Source organism: Myotis yumanensis, unplaced genomic scaffold, assembly GCF_028538775.1.
Source record: "Myotis yumanensis isolate MYYU_CA2020_CCGP unplaced genomic scaffold, mMyoYum1.0.hap1 SCAF_1, whole genome shotgun sequence".
NCBI classification, from domain to species: domain Eukaryota; kingdom Metazoa; phylum Chordata; class Mammalia; order Chiroptera; family Vespertilionidae; genus Myotis; species Myotis yumanensis.
The window spans coordinates 106,694,991-106,710,241 of record NW_027223752.1 but is presented as its reverse complement, the minus strand read 5'-3'; the positions used below and the strand labels follow the sequence as shown (position 1 = coordinate 106,710,241).

Sequence of the window (15,251 nt, the reverse complement as noted above, 5' to 3'; positions counted from 1 at the left end):
TCACCCTCTTTTTCATTCTATAGGTGTGAAACTGTTACGCATTGGCTAGCTTTGGAAAAGAATAGCAGGTCATTTGTGGACAGAGGTAAAGCTTACACCCTCTTTAGTCTTAAAAGCACTTAGACCTTCTAGCTGGGAAAAATGTGGGTAATTTGCAATATTGTGAGCATTGGTATTGAGTCCCTTTACATTTGTGTCTTTAGGTGATTTTCACCTTTTGATGGATTTGGAAACAACTCTCTAGGCCCAATTACAGAAAAACTATAATGAAATTTAGTTGAAACAGTGCATGTTGCAGAAAAAACCTTATAACTATTGTGACTCTGCATCTGCAAGTGGGTAAAGTTTTCAGGGTAATAATAATAATAATAACTTACTGCAAATGGAATTGAGATGGAAATGTAGATATCATAGACTGGAAGCCTTGTTTTGGCACAATGCTTGAGTCCATGAATATAACCATGGTATACTACAATATAGTATAAGTATCACTTTTGTACATTCTTGGAAACCCAAAATGTCATGTTGCTTGTTTGTTTTTCTTGTTGTTGTTGTTGTTTTGTTTGTTTGTTTTTTGATAGTCACTCTATTGCAATGCTCTGCAACCAAACCCAAAATATATCCAGGTATAAATGTACTTATAGAAAGAATTGACCTAATTAAAGCAAGGTGTTGATAAAAAATTTCTCCATGTAATAATAAACTTGAGGTACTTTTTTTTTCCAAGGTGCACACTTAATTCAATTCATTGTACATTTCAACACCAGAATTTGCATTGGTTTTCTTTTAATATAAATTTTTGTCTCTTGGTTGATACTCTGTGTTTGATGAAATATGCTAACCGAACCTTCTTTTTTCTTTGAAAATATTGCATTTCTTACTAAATAAACATTTTCCACAAACTTACATCAAGCAATTAATTAGGTCCCTCTTTCCAACAGCATTTGCATATCTGAGATCCATTTTGGAATTCACAAAATGTCAAATATTTCCATTAGTATTACAGTTGTTATGGTTACATGTCCATAATTATCTTTGCTGTTGCATTGTAATTTTTCTAGCGTACCTCATACTGATGCTGTTGAAATAACCTATTTATAATTTAAGAGTAAAGGAGTTAATGAGAGACCAGATAATATAAGCATGCCATTTATAAAGATCTGCCTAAAAGCGGCATTTAATACTTTCTGAGTCTGCTCCCCGCTGATTGATGGGCAAGGGACTGGGCAAAGGCAGGTTCGAGGCATGGCCAATAGGTCTGGTTGGCAAGGGAAAATGCTTTGCTGTCCATCACAGCTGGCCAGAATGGGCATGGTCACTGCAAGTGGGTCAAACCTGAATATTTAAGCTTTGAATCAGATGAGCTCACTGGGTTCCTGGCTCTCCTATGGCACAGGATGCACTCCCCTTGGCCAGTGACTCATGGACATGTGGACCTACACACAATGAACTAATGAACTTTAATTAGCTTGGTTGTGATCTACAACTGGCTGCAACGTGGATTGGAAGCTCTGGGATCTGGCCTTGTTTTTAGGTCTGCTGGAGCCCACAGCTGCCCCTCTTTCAGGACTGGCTTAAGGGGGATGGTACTTTGCAACTGGAGGAATGTAACCACGTAATAAAGCCTTTCATCACATTTCATTATGCCCTGTGGCTTCTCAAAATTCTGTATTCAGTGGTACACCAAAAAACTGACTCGCGTGGGTGACAGAAATTTGATTCCTCTGTTAACATCTACTGGTGAGAGAATCTGTTAGGGACATATATAGAATATTGGGGCTAGCTATAAGAAATATTAATCATGCTCTGCTAACCATGATTGTTTTCCTCTGAGTAAAGAAATCATATTCTGATCTGGCTGGGGATCTGGGAGGTAAGAACTGCCTATTATCATAGAAAGATTAACAATCTTGTTGCCCAAACAATGGAGACCCTGAGGAGCCCACCCCCAGCACACATTGCCTGTAATCTTTAACCATTATGCTCATCCTTAACTTATTTTGCCTACTCCCCCATGTAATCTTTGTCCTACCCAATATACGCAGCTGGTTTATGCAGGGGGAGAGGGGATTTCAGAGCAGATTTTTGTGGATGACCTGCTGCTCTTCCATACTGCCAGCATTATTGGAATAAACACTCATATATGATTCCACCGTACCTCTGCTTAATTGGCTCAAATATTGACAGTTAACCTGGACCCATTATTTGTCTGGTTTCATAATCTGGTGACCCAGATACAACCACCAGGGATGCCACTTGCTGCCTAGATTGGGGGTTTCTGGGGCTGAGGTCTGGAACTTTTATTTCCAGTGCTGCCAGGAATTTTCTTGTTTCATGTCCCATCTACTACCCCAGCAATCCCCATCAACTCAGCTAAGACCAAATTTGAATCAAGCATTTTTGTATGACAGGAGAGACATTTGCTGTCTCTCACCTGGGCCTCTTTGTAAGGCATTGGGTGCATTTATTGTGTATGGCAAGGGAGGCATTTACTGCCTCTTGTCTTGCTGAGCCTGATCAGCTCCAGGTGGCAAGAAACCTCCAATGGTCCTTGCATAGTCTGCAAGCACATACCCTGACCCGCTTTGGGACAAGAGACATGGCTCTGCTTCAGTGTTTTTCTCTTAAATGCAGGGCATTCTGAGGTTTCAGTGGCTGGGCAGACAAGGAGAATGGTGTGAAGCTCTTGTCTGTGGGTTTTGCATGCCTATACATCTATAATAAAAAGGCATAATATGCTAATTTGCCCGGTTAGCTGAATGACATTGACGTCATTCTGGTCGTCCTTCTGGACAAAATCGCAGTCGCGGGGTCCAAGGCAGTGGTGGTTAGGGGCAATCAGGCAGGCAGGCAGAGCAGTTGGGGTGATAAGGCAGTCAGTTGAGCAGTTAAGGGCGATCAGCCAAGCTGGCAGAGTCCTTGATGGCGATCAGGCAGTTAGGCAGAGGCATTTAGAGGTGATTGACAGCCAGGCAAGGCTGTTAGGGGTGATCAGGCAGGCAGGTGAACGGTTAAGGGTGATCAGGCAGGCAGGAAAGTGGTTAGGGCAATCAGGCAGGCATGCCAGTGGTTAGGGGTGATCTGGCAGGCAGGCAGAGTGGTTATGGGCGATCAGGCAAGCAGAGGCTGTTAGGGGTGATCAGACAGGTAGGTAGAGGCCATTAGGGATGATCAGGCAGGCAAGCCAGTGGTTGGGGTGATCAGGCAGACAAGCCAGTGGTTAGGGTGCTATGGCAGGCAGGCGAATGGGTAGGGGTGATGAGGGAGGAATGCAGAGTGGTTAGGGGTGACAAGGCAGACAGGCAGGCCAGTGGTTAGGAACCAGCAGTCCCAGATGGTGAGAAGGTGCAGGCCAGGCTAAGGGAGCCCCTCTCCCACTCCCCATGCACGAATTCCGTGCACTAGACCTCTAGTATTTACATGAGTGTCTCTGCTGAAAGTTGTTTTGTGTCTCTTTATTGTTGGGTTTGATTTGTTTAAAGATGTGTCATCCCCACGTTGCTGAGGGCCCTAGCTGCTTATGGGCAGCTGAACTCATGGCAGGGATTACAGGAATTTCCCAGCAGCTACTGAGAATTTTTAATCTTGGGTATCTCCCTGCTCTTCTTCTCAAGGCACCAGCTGCCCCAAATGCTTAGCTAGTGAGAGTTTTCTGTCTGTAATGTAACTTTGGTTACAGATGTTCTTTGCTTGCTCTCTTCACTTTTGGGGACTTAGTTCACACCTCACCATTTTATGAAAACAGGAGATCCTCTCTGTCTCTGCTATTTGGGCTTTGGCCACTCAGACCACAGGTCATTTGCTGGGCTGGGTTAGTGTGAGATAAGATTCTAAGGCTAGACTTCATCTGGTGACTAGTACCACTCTGGCAGCGCTTGCCCAGCACTCACCCTCACCATGGCCATAGTCTCAGAGCTCGCCTGCATCTACTAGTCCCTGACTGAGGATAAGATAAATGCCCTCATGAAAGCAGCTGGTGTAAAAGTTGGACCTTTCTGGCCAGGCTTGTTTGCAAAGGCTCTGGGCAATGTCAATATTGGGAGTCTCATCTGCAATGTAGGGGCTGGTTGACCTGCCCCTGCAGCCAGTGCTGTACCAGCAGGAGGTCCTGCCCCCTCCACCTCTGCTTCTCCAGCTGAGGAGAAGAAAGTGGAAGCAAAGAAAAAAGAATCTAAGGAGTCTGATGATGACATGGGCTTTGGTCTTTTTGACTAAACTATCTCTTTTTGTAACATAGTCAATAAAAGCTGACCTCTGTTAAAAAAAAAAAAAGATTCTAAGGCTAATGTTCCAGTCAATCCTTTAGGAAGTACTCATTCATTTACTTTAGGGCTTGCTTTTATTTCTGTTTTGAAATAGGATAAGATCTCTTCTAATATGCAAGATTTCACTTTGCTCCATTCTATTCAGAAAGAAAAGTATGCAAAATAAACCTTTTAAACTCCCCAAGTTTATCTCCTAGAGGGCAAGCTGAAGAAGTGTCAGTGGAGGGACACTCCCTCTTTGTGAAGAAAGAAAATAGTAAAGTATTTGGTAACTGAAAACTTTGGAGTTTTGCTGGGTTAAACATTAACATTTTTTAAATATCTAGGTATTTTGAAATAACATTATACTTAAATTTTAATTAATCTGAGTTGGCCTACTTTTGGCTTCTTATTACAGAGAATCTAGGGGGTAGATTTTAATCTGTTAATAAATATGTCTTCTATTTTATTTGAAATATATCTCTTAAAATGTGAGTTTAGTGGAACTCTGAGAAATATTTATTACTTACTTGTCACTTAAAATTAAGGTTTTAAGTGTCAAGAATTCTAAATAATTGTAAAGAAATTATGTAGATTTGGTAATAGGAGGCCTGAAGTGTGGTAATAGATTTTGAAGAAAACATGAAATTGAGTTGTTCTAAAGCTGTTTTTGTTTTTTTTTGTGTTTTTTTTTTCTGAATGGGTAGCAGGGTTTGTGAACCTTGTAGAAAGATTGTCAAGAGAAATCTTAAAAGGAAAATTATAGGTAATCTGAATTAATAAATGTCATTAGATTAATAAGCTAGTACAGAATTTGTTTATTCCTTAACCAGTCTGCTAAAATGGAAAATATCATTCCTGTATTTGCCCGACAAGCAAAAATTCTATTCATTAATAAAATTGTTATATATTATGTTATAGTAATCAAGTACTTGATTACTTACAAAAAGACATTTTCTTAATTGTGGGAACTGAAATTTTACTAGCCCATGTTTATATTTAATACCCTTTTGTCACTTTGAATGGATAAAAAGTCTAACACTGTTTTATAATAATAATAATGGTATATAATCTTTTGGTAACGTAAGTTTGACAACATTCCTTTTGAATAAAACGGCAATAGGAAATTGCATAGCCAGGGAGGAAAAGTCAGTGACTGCCTCCAGGGTTTCAAATAACAGGCTGACAAAATCATGAAGATCTCATGCAACTGTTGAGTTTATTTTAAACCCAGTGCTCATTTGCCATTCTAAAAACCCTAGGACCCTTCACATCAACATTCAGTTTCCGCTGTCTGTGCTCTATGATGAGAACAACAATGCCCACTTGACCACACATCTACTTATAACACAATTTTCTAAGTATTTTGGCCACTGTTAAGACCTACCATTCAGAAAAGAGAATCTTTACAATAGATTGCCATAAATTGACCAGGCATCTGGTCACCCAAGAGTTCTGAGGGGAAGGGTATAGAGATTAATGATGATTCACACCAGCCATCACTACATCCCTTCTGAAGCACATGTGTGAAGATGAGTAATTCTGAGTAATTTCAAGTTTTATTATATGAGAAGCACATTTCAAATGCTATAGCTAGAGTGGATCCAAGATGGCAGCTAATGGGAGGGAATTCAGCAAAATAGTGTGTGAATTGGAGAGCAAAAGGAGAGTGCGTGGACATGCAGGGAGTGTCTGTCTTTGTGAGTGAGGGAAAGTTATATTCTGCAGGACTGTTGGGGACTGGCGGACCAGGCTCTCCTGGCGGGGAAGCCTCTACTACTGCTGAAATCTCTCCTGCAGCAGCCCACTCTGCTGCAGAAGCCGTGCCATCTTGAAAGGGAGACCAGCTCTGATCAGAAACCCAGCCTTACCTTCACCCAGGAAGACCTTGGATACCTCCTGGGACCTTAAAGCCACAATGCCCCGGGACCAGTTGCCTCATGTGGGAACCCAGGATCACCGAGACTCTAGCCTCCCTAATCTTTGGTGCCAAAATTTGTCTAGTGGGAGACAAGGTGGTGGCTGAACCCGCAAATGGGTCCTGCACCTTCTCACAGAGCAAATAGAAGGAACAGCTGATTTGAATAACATCCACCAAAAATTGGTGAATTAAAGATAGCTGGTGAGGCAATCCATGGACACAAAGGTCAGAGGTTACCTGGGAGTGGTAGGATTTGGGATCCAGGCTGTGGGGAGAAACACACACAGCCAGAACTAGAATCCCAGTGGGAGACTGCACTGCACCAGTTCCTCGGGCTTTGGGGTCAATGTAGCCCTTGCATGTGGAAGAGGGCCCATAGGGCTACTGGAAGTGAGGGACTCTAGATCTAATCCCATAGCCATGGGAGAGTTGCCAAGAAAGGCAGCCTGAAGTTCAATAACAGCCACGCAATGCTGGGGGAAGAAAGTCTGAGGCAGTGTGGTTGCTTTGTCTTTTTGACTTCCTTGCTTTTGCTTGCTAATCACAGTACACAGGATCTTCCAATTAAAAAAGGTCACCGAGACTGCAGGGGAAGGTGAATTTGTGGAAAATGGGGAACAGAATAAGGAGAGATGAGCAGGAAACCTGCTCTGGGTGAGCCCGTCCCTCCAACCCAGTATTAATTGGGACAGAAAGTGACCTACAAGAGATCTCCCATCAGACTATCAATTGATTACTCAAGAGAAACATATCAGTCCAGAAGGGAATGGAAGGAAATATACAAAGTCATGCTAGCAGGGTATGAATCCAAGAATACTATACCCAGCAAGGCTAACAATCAAAATTGACAGTGAAATCAGGAGCTTCACAGACAATAAAGGACGAAGGGAGTTTAAAACCACCAAACTGGCAATGCAAGAAATGCTAAAGCATCCGCTGTAAAAAGAAGAAATAGGAAAGGAAGAAGGAACACAAGGAGAGTGCGTGGACATGCAGACATAAAAGGTAAAAATGGCCACAAACAAGGACCTATCATTAATAACTTTAAATGAAAATGGATTAAATGCCCCAATCAAAAAACATAGGGTAGCTGAATGGATAAGAAAACATGACCCATATATCTGCTGCCTACAGGAGACCCACCTTAGAGCAAAGGACTCACACAGACTGAAAGTGAAGGATGGAAAAAAACATTTTCAGGCGAATGGAACTGAAAAAAAAAAAAAAAAGTGGGGTAGCAATACTTCTATCTGACAAATTAGACCTCAAAAGAAAGGCCATAACAAGAGATAAGGAAGACCACTTCATAATACTAAAGGGAGCAATTCAACAAGAAGATATAACTCTGCCAAAACCAGGTTGGCTCAGTGGATAGAGCATCGGCCTGTGGACTGAAACGTCCCAGGCTTGATTCTGGTCAAGGGCATGTACCTGGGTTGGGGGCACATCCCCATTAGGAGATGTGCAGGAGGCGCCTGATCTATGTTTCTCTCACATCGATGTTTCTAACTCTCTATCTCTCGCCCTTTCTCTCTGTAAAAAAAAAATCAATAAAATATATATATAAAAAAGAAGATATAACTCTGGTAAACATATATGCACCCAATACAGAAGGACTTAAATACATAAAAGAAGTTCTGGGAGGTATCAAGGGAGAGATTGGCGGCAATAAAGTCATAGTAGGGGACTTTAATACCCCATTGACACCACTGGATAAATCCTCTAAACAAAAAATCAGCAAAGAAACATTATTCCTAAATGACTCACTAGATCAGATGGAATTAATTGACATCTTAGGAACATTTCATCCCAAAGCCATGGACTATACTTTCTTCTCAAGTGCACACAGGGCATTTTCAAAGTTAGACCACATATTGGGTCACAAGCAAAGTCTCTCCAAATTCCAGAAGATAGAATCATATCAAGCATCTTCTCAGATCACAATGGCATAAAATTAGAAATCAACTACAATAAAAACAATGAGAAAAAAATCAAACACCTGGAGGCTAAATAGCATGCTAATAAACAATGATTGGGTTACCATAGAGATCAAAAAAGAAATAAAAAGCATCCTGGTAACAACTGACAATGAAAACACAACAATCCAAAAATCCATGTGACACAGTGAAAGCAGTCTTGAGAGGGAAGTTCATAGTTCCACAGGCTTACCTCAAAAAAATTAAAAAAATAATAAATAAATAAATAAATAAATAAATAATGGTAATAAATTATCTAACCTTACAACTCCAAGAATTAGAAAGGGAGCAACAAGAAAAGCCCTGAGTAAGCAGAAGGAAGGAAATAATACAGATTAGAGTTGAAATAAATGACATAAAGACCACAAAAACCAAACAAAAAAAGATGAATAAAACTGAGAGCTGGTTCTTTCAAAGGTTCAACAAGATTGATGCACCTCTAGCCAGGCTCACCAAGAAACAAAGAGAGCAGACCCAAATAAACAAAATCAGAAATGAAACAGATGAAGTAACAACTGACCTCACAGAAATCCAAAGATTATGAAAAAATACTAGAAACAACTCTAGTCCAACAAAATGGACTACCCAGATGAAATGGACATATTTTTTGAAAAAGCTCCCAAAACTCTATCAGGAAGAATAAAAAACTGGAATAGGCCAATAGCTACCAAAGAAATTGAGGCATTGATCAAAAATCTTCCAGCACACAAAAGCCCTGGACCAGACGGCTTTACAGGGGAGTTCTACCAAGCATTCAAAGAAAAACTAACACCATTCCTCCTCAGACTATTCCAAAAATATTCAAGAGGCAGGCACACGTCTAACCTCATTCTATGAAGCCAGCATTACCCTATTCCAAAGCCAGGTAAAGACACCACACACACAAAAAGATATCAATAGGCTAATATTCTTGATGAAAATAGATGCTAAAATCCTCAACAAAATTCTAGCAAATCATATCTAGCATTACATTAGAAAGATCATACACCATGATCAAGTGGGATTTATTAGGTGGATGCAAGAATGGTAAAATATCCACAAGTCAATAAATATGATTCATTCCATAAACAAATTGAGAGACAAAAATCACATAATCATATAAATTGATGCAGAAAAAAGATTTGACAAAATCCAACACCCTTTCTTGATAAAAACTCTCAGCAAAGTGGGAAGAGAGGGATCATACCTCAACATTATAAAAGCCTTATGTGACAAACCTACAGCCAACATCATACTCAATGGGCAAACACTAAGTTCATTTCCCCTAAGAACAAGAACAGGACAGGGATGTCCACTTTCACCACTCCTGTTCAACATATTACTGGAAGTGCGAGCCATATCAATCAGACAAGGAGAAGAAATAAAAGGCATCCAAATTGGAAAAGAAGAAGTAAAACTCATTATTAGCAGATGACATGGTACTATAGATAGAAAACCACAAAGACTCCATCAAAAAACTACTAGACCTAATAAATGAATTCGGCAATGTAGCAGTATACAAAATTAACACCCAAAAATCTATAGCTTTTTTATACACCAATAATGAACTCACAGAAAGAGAAACTAAAAACACAATGCCATTTAAAACTGCACCCCAAAATTAAGATACCTAGGAATAAACTAAACTAAGGAGGTAAAAGGCCTGTACTCAGAAAACTGTAGGACAATGGAATAAGAGATAGAGGAAGACATAAACAAATGGGAAAACATACCATGTTCAAGGATTGGTAGAATCAACATCATCAAAATGTCCATACTACCCAAAGCAATCTACAGATTCAAAGCAATCCCCATTTAAAGACCAATGGCATATTTCAAAGTTCTAGAACAAACTCTCCAAAAATTCATCAGGAATTAAAAAAAAGACCCTGAAGAGCCACAGCAATCCTGAGAAAGAAGAACAAAGTTGGAGGGATCACAATACCAGATATCAAGCTATATTACCAAGCCATGGTTCTCAAAACTGCCTGGTACTGGCAAAAAAACAGACAGATAGACCAATGGAACAGAACAGAGAACCCAGAAATCAACCCAAGCCATTATGCTCAATTAATATTTGACAAAGGAGACAAGAGCATACAATGGAGTCAACACAGACTCTTCAATAAATGGTGCTGGGAAATTTAGTCAGATACATGAAAAAAAATGAAACTAGAACACCAACTTACACCATACAGAAAAACAAACTCAAAATGGATGAAGGACTTAAATATAAGACAGGAAACCATAAAAATCTTAGAGGAATCCACAGGCAGCAAAATATCAGTCATATATCATAGCAAAAACATTACCAATACAGCTCTTAGGACAATGGAAACTAAGGAGAAAATAAACAAATGGGACTACATCAAAATAAAAAGCTTCTGCACAGCAAAAGAAACCATCAACAAAACAGGAAAGCCCACTGCTTGGGAGAACATATTGGCAATGCTATTTGAGATAAGGGTTTAATCTCCAAAATTTACAGGGAACTCATCCAGTTTAACAAAAGGAAGATAAACAATCCAATCAAAAAATTTGCAAAGGACGTAGACAGACATTTTTTGAAAGAGCACATACAGAAGGCTGATAGACATATGAAAACATGCTCAAAGTCACCAATCATCTGAGAGATACAAATCCAAACAGCAATGAGGTACCATCTCACATCTGTCAGAATGGCTATCAACAAACGACAAGTGCTGGCAAGGATGTGGAGGAAAGAACCCTCGTACACTGCTGGTGGGAATGCAGACTGGTGCAGCCACTGTGGAAGACAGTATGGAGTGTCCTCAAAATGTTAAAAATGGAATTCCCATTTGACCCAGTGATCTCACTTATAGGACTATATCTCAAGAAACTAGAAATACCAATCAGAAAGGATATATGCACTCCTATGTTCATTGCTGCACAATTTGGACACATAGCTAAGATTTGGAAACAACCTAAGTGTCCAACAGCAGGTGAGTAGATTAAAAAACTGTGCTACATCTACACAATGGAATACTATGCCACTATAATAAAGAAGAAACTTTTACCATTTGCAACAGCATAGATGGAACTGGAGAGCATTGTGCTAGCCGAAATAAGCCAGTGGAATAAAGGTAAATATCACATGACCGCACTCATATGTGGGATATAATGATCAACCTAAACTGATGCAGAAAAAGAGATCAAGGGACAAATGGCAGTGGAGGTGAGGGTTTGGGTGGGGTGGGGGTGTCAGAGATCAACCGAAGGACTTGTATGGATGCATATTAGCATAAACAATGGATATAGACTGGTAGTGGTAGTTTGCCCTTGGGGGTGGAAACAGCTGGGTGGGGTCAATAAGGGAAAAATGAGGCATATGTAAAACATTAGACATTGAAAAAAATAATAGTAAAAATAATAAAAAGAATGCTATAGCTACCATACATAATAATGGCTGAATGGATCTGGGCAAAGTAAGTTGTAAATATTTAGAAAAATTATTAACATTCAGTAAGTTGTAAAATATTCAGACCCATTATGATCTATGCCACTAACAAAACCTGTGATTCATGGGAGAGTACAAAATATCAATGGTAACACACGGTTGAAAGAAGTTGATTCTGACCCTCCTAAATGACTTTGAATATTTCAAGTTTTCCATCATGGAAATAAATGGTGAGGTGATGGAAATATCAAGAGAACTTGAATAATAAGTGGAGCCTGTAGAAGTACAGCCTAGATTTCTGCTGTGATCTCATGATACAACTTTAACAGGTGAGGAGCACCTTCTTATGTATGATCAAAGAACGTGGTTTCTTGAGATGGAATCTACTCTTAGAAAGGAAGCTGAGAAGATTGATGAATTGACAGTAATGTTTTAGAACATTACCTAAACTTAGCTGATGAAGAAGTGCAGGTTTAGAGAGTACTACTCCAATTTTAAAAGAAGATCTACTGTGGGTATAATGCTATCAAAAAGGCTTGCATTCTACAGAGAACTCATACATGAGCAGAAGATTAAGTTGATATGGCAAACTCTATTGTTGTCTTATTTTAAGAAATTTCCACAGCTACCCCGATTTCAGCAACCACCAGTCTGAGCCAACATCCGCCATCAACATTGGGGTAACACCCTACATAATCAAAATGATTATAACAGTGAAGTTTCAGATGGTTATTATCAGTTTCTAGCCATAAAGTATTTTCAGTTAAATACATATATTATTTTCTTTGTAGATAAAATGCTTTTGTACAAAGAACAGAATTCACTATAGTGTAATCATCATTTTATACACTTTGTGAAACCCCAAATTTCATGTGCCTTGTGTTTTGTGATATTCACTCTATTGTAATGGTCTGGAACAAAACACAAAGTATCTCCGAGGTCTGCCTGCACTTAAGGCAAGAATTTAACTCATTAAAGAAGGGTATTCATCAAAACGTTTCTCCGTGTAATAGTAACCTACAGGTACTTTTGTTCTTTAAGTTTCAGGCTTAATTCAATTCCAAAAGGTGAATAAACTGAAATCTTTTATTTTTTAAATTCTTCTTCTTACCAAAGAGTTCCATTGATCGTATCTTCAGTGGACTCATTTTTATGTCACGTGGAGGTGCATCTGTTGAGTGTTCTGCATTAGCCCCCACTGAAACATAGATTTAAAAGCACGTCATTGTGATCATTTACATACAAATCATTTACACAGGAATATATATGTTTCCATGAGTGTGCATATATGTTGGTTGTATCCAGCATATCAAAATTTTGTTGAGATTACTTGATTGCAAATTCATGAAAACATATATTGGAACAGATGGAATAAATATGTCAGCCATATTATGCTGATCTTCAGAGACCTTTAGTGATATTTCCAAAACCAAATAACCAGGAAAGGGTAAAACAGATATACATTTTAGAAGCTATGTCTCATAATTCCTTAAACACTACTTATTCCATATAAATCCTTTTTATGGAAATTGAAATCATCCCAGTGAATTTATGATCATAAAATTACTTGCAGGCTTGCATTATATGCACACTCTTTCTGTAGGGATGTACTTCATGAAATAGAACATCACTGTTTGTTTCATTGTTTATTTATTTGTTTTTCACTAACTGACATGTTCCACACCACCGACTGTACAGTCACAAAAACTTACCATGAGCCAGAAATGCACTGACTCACCAGGGAACATTTTAATTCCCCATTAGGTTTTGTAACTATAAAGTATGTAGATAGCAATGGGTAAGAGAATAAAGACATTGATCAGATTGAGAAAAAAATGCTTTGTAAGGTTCCTTTGCATGGAGACCTTGTGACATGCAAGGAAGAAATTGTTAAGTTTTCAGCAGTACCAGGATACTGGTTGGATCCATTTCACCGAAGTTTTCATATGATTCAATGTTTTTCCTATAATTACCAACGAATAATTTGGTCCAGTGACAAAAAATGTGTGAAAGTGGTGAAAGAGAAATTAGCATTGTGGCAGGGATAACTTGGATTCAGGAATTAAAAAGGACTTCTGGGCCAACAATGTATGGAGTGGAAGTCAGTTCTAGTGGACCCTGCAAGTGTAGTTGGAAAGATCTCATGATCCTGACACGGCACAGCAGACCTCTTGCTTTGAAGCAGTGGTTCTCAACCTGTGGGTCGCGACCCCTTTGGGGGTCCAATGACCCTTTCACAGGGGTCTCCTAAGACCATCGGAAAACGCATATATAATTACATATTGTTTACAGTAGCAAAATTACAGTTAGGAAATAAAAACAAAAATATTTTTTTTGGTTGGGAGTCACCACAATATGAGGAACTGTATTAAAGGGTTCCCGCATTAGGAAGGTTGGGAAAGTTTGAAGTAATGCCTGAGCCCATGAAGAAATATAAAAGGTCGCACTATGACTCTTCCTGCCAACAAATACCATACCACCTTCTTTACAGAGAGTGTCCCAGCTGTGGTATTATTACACAGCTGGCCCATATTGGGCAAAAGAAGAAAAGGTCATTATTGATTAGAAACTTTTTGGGAAAGATACAGGAGGTAGAGCAACACAACCCTGGGCAACATTAGCCAATATATTTCAGATGCTTTGGTTTTTCTCCATTAGGTTTAAGTAAAAAACACCATTTCAGAAGAATCAAGTATGCAAAGTATACTAAGATAAGCGGGAGCCAATCAGAATAGGCTTTGAGGGGAGAAATGTTGGAGAAACTTATGGGAAGAATCACAATTTTCTTACCATAAACATCTTCCCATTGCTTTAAACTTTCCTTAACATCTTATTATTTGTAGGTCAGAGAGCTATTTTTAGCAATTATGTAGGCATACAATACATTTTTCCCATATAAAGTGTGAAATTTAATGGGTTATTAAAATTTATACTCAGAGTTGTATAACTACCAACATTGACAATTTTAGAACCCATTTCAGATTGTTGCCTAAAAAATACCAGGGAGATCTAGAAATGCTAATCCCATATCATTCTTACTTCTTTCCTGTTTCTGTGCTACTATTACCCACCTTATCAGTGAGGGATCCATTCCAAGACCATCCAGCAGATGGATGCTTGAAACTGTGGATTGTACCAAACCCCAAATATATTCAGAGCTTTCCTATATAAACTTATCTCTGATACAAATGCTGGCTTCTCTTTGGTATATCCAAACTGCCAACATCTCTACTCTGCATGTTGGGGCCAGTATGAAGTAAAATCCTGTTTACTTGAACATAAGCACTGCAATACTATGAGGTGCTTACCCATGTGATAACTGAGAAGGCTACTGAGTGACAAAAGGGCAGGTAGCGTTATCAGAGTGAATAGGCTGGACAAAGGAATTATTCATGTTCTGGGTAGGACAGAGGAGGATGGCATGAGATTCACCATGCTCCACAGAATAGTGAATAATTTAAAACATGAATTATTTATCATTGGCATTTTCCATTTGATATATTCCATTCCTGATTGACCATGGATAACAGAAATTGCACATATGAAAACTGCAGACAGTGGGAATGATGGTACTGAATATACCTATGATAAAAAGTTATACTTATTTTTATATAACTGGGGCCCTCTGAAGCTAAGAGAAGAAAGAAGAACATCCCTCTCTCAACTGGACTTCCCTCTCACAATCCAGGACCCCTGGCTCCTAACTGCTCACC

At 39.2% G+C, this 15,251-nt stretch overlaps 1 protein-coding gene and 1 pseudogene across 1 annotated transcript in view; one reads left to right on the top strand and one right to left on the bottom strand.

The window, feature by feature from the left end:
* Positions 1-15,251, bottom strand: part of LOC139010900 (coiled-coil domain-containing protein 7-like) — a 61,688-nt gene that overhangs the window by 30,028 nt on the left and 16,409 nt on the right. The window contains exon 3 of the mRNA XM_070415992.1: positions 12,650-12,736. Within this exon, the coding sequence (XP_070272093.1) occupies positions 12,650-12,736 (87 nt within the window). The remainder of the gene's footprint in view (positions 1-12,649; positions 12,737-15,251) is intronic.
* On the top strand, positions 3,898-4,221 carry LOC139019853 (large ribosomal subunit protein P1 pseudogene; annotated as a pseudogene).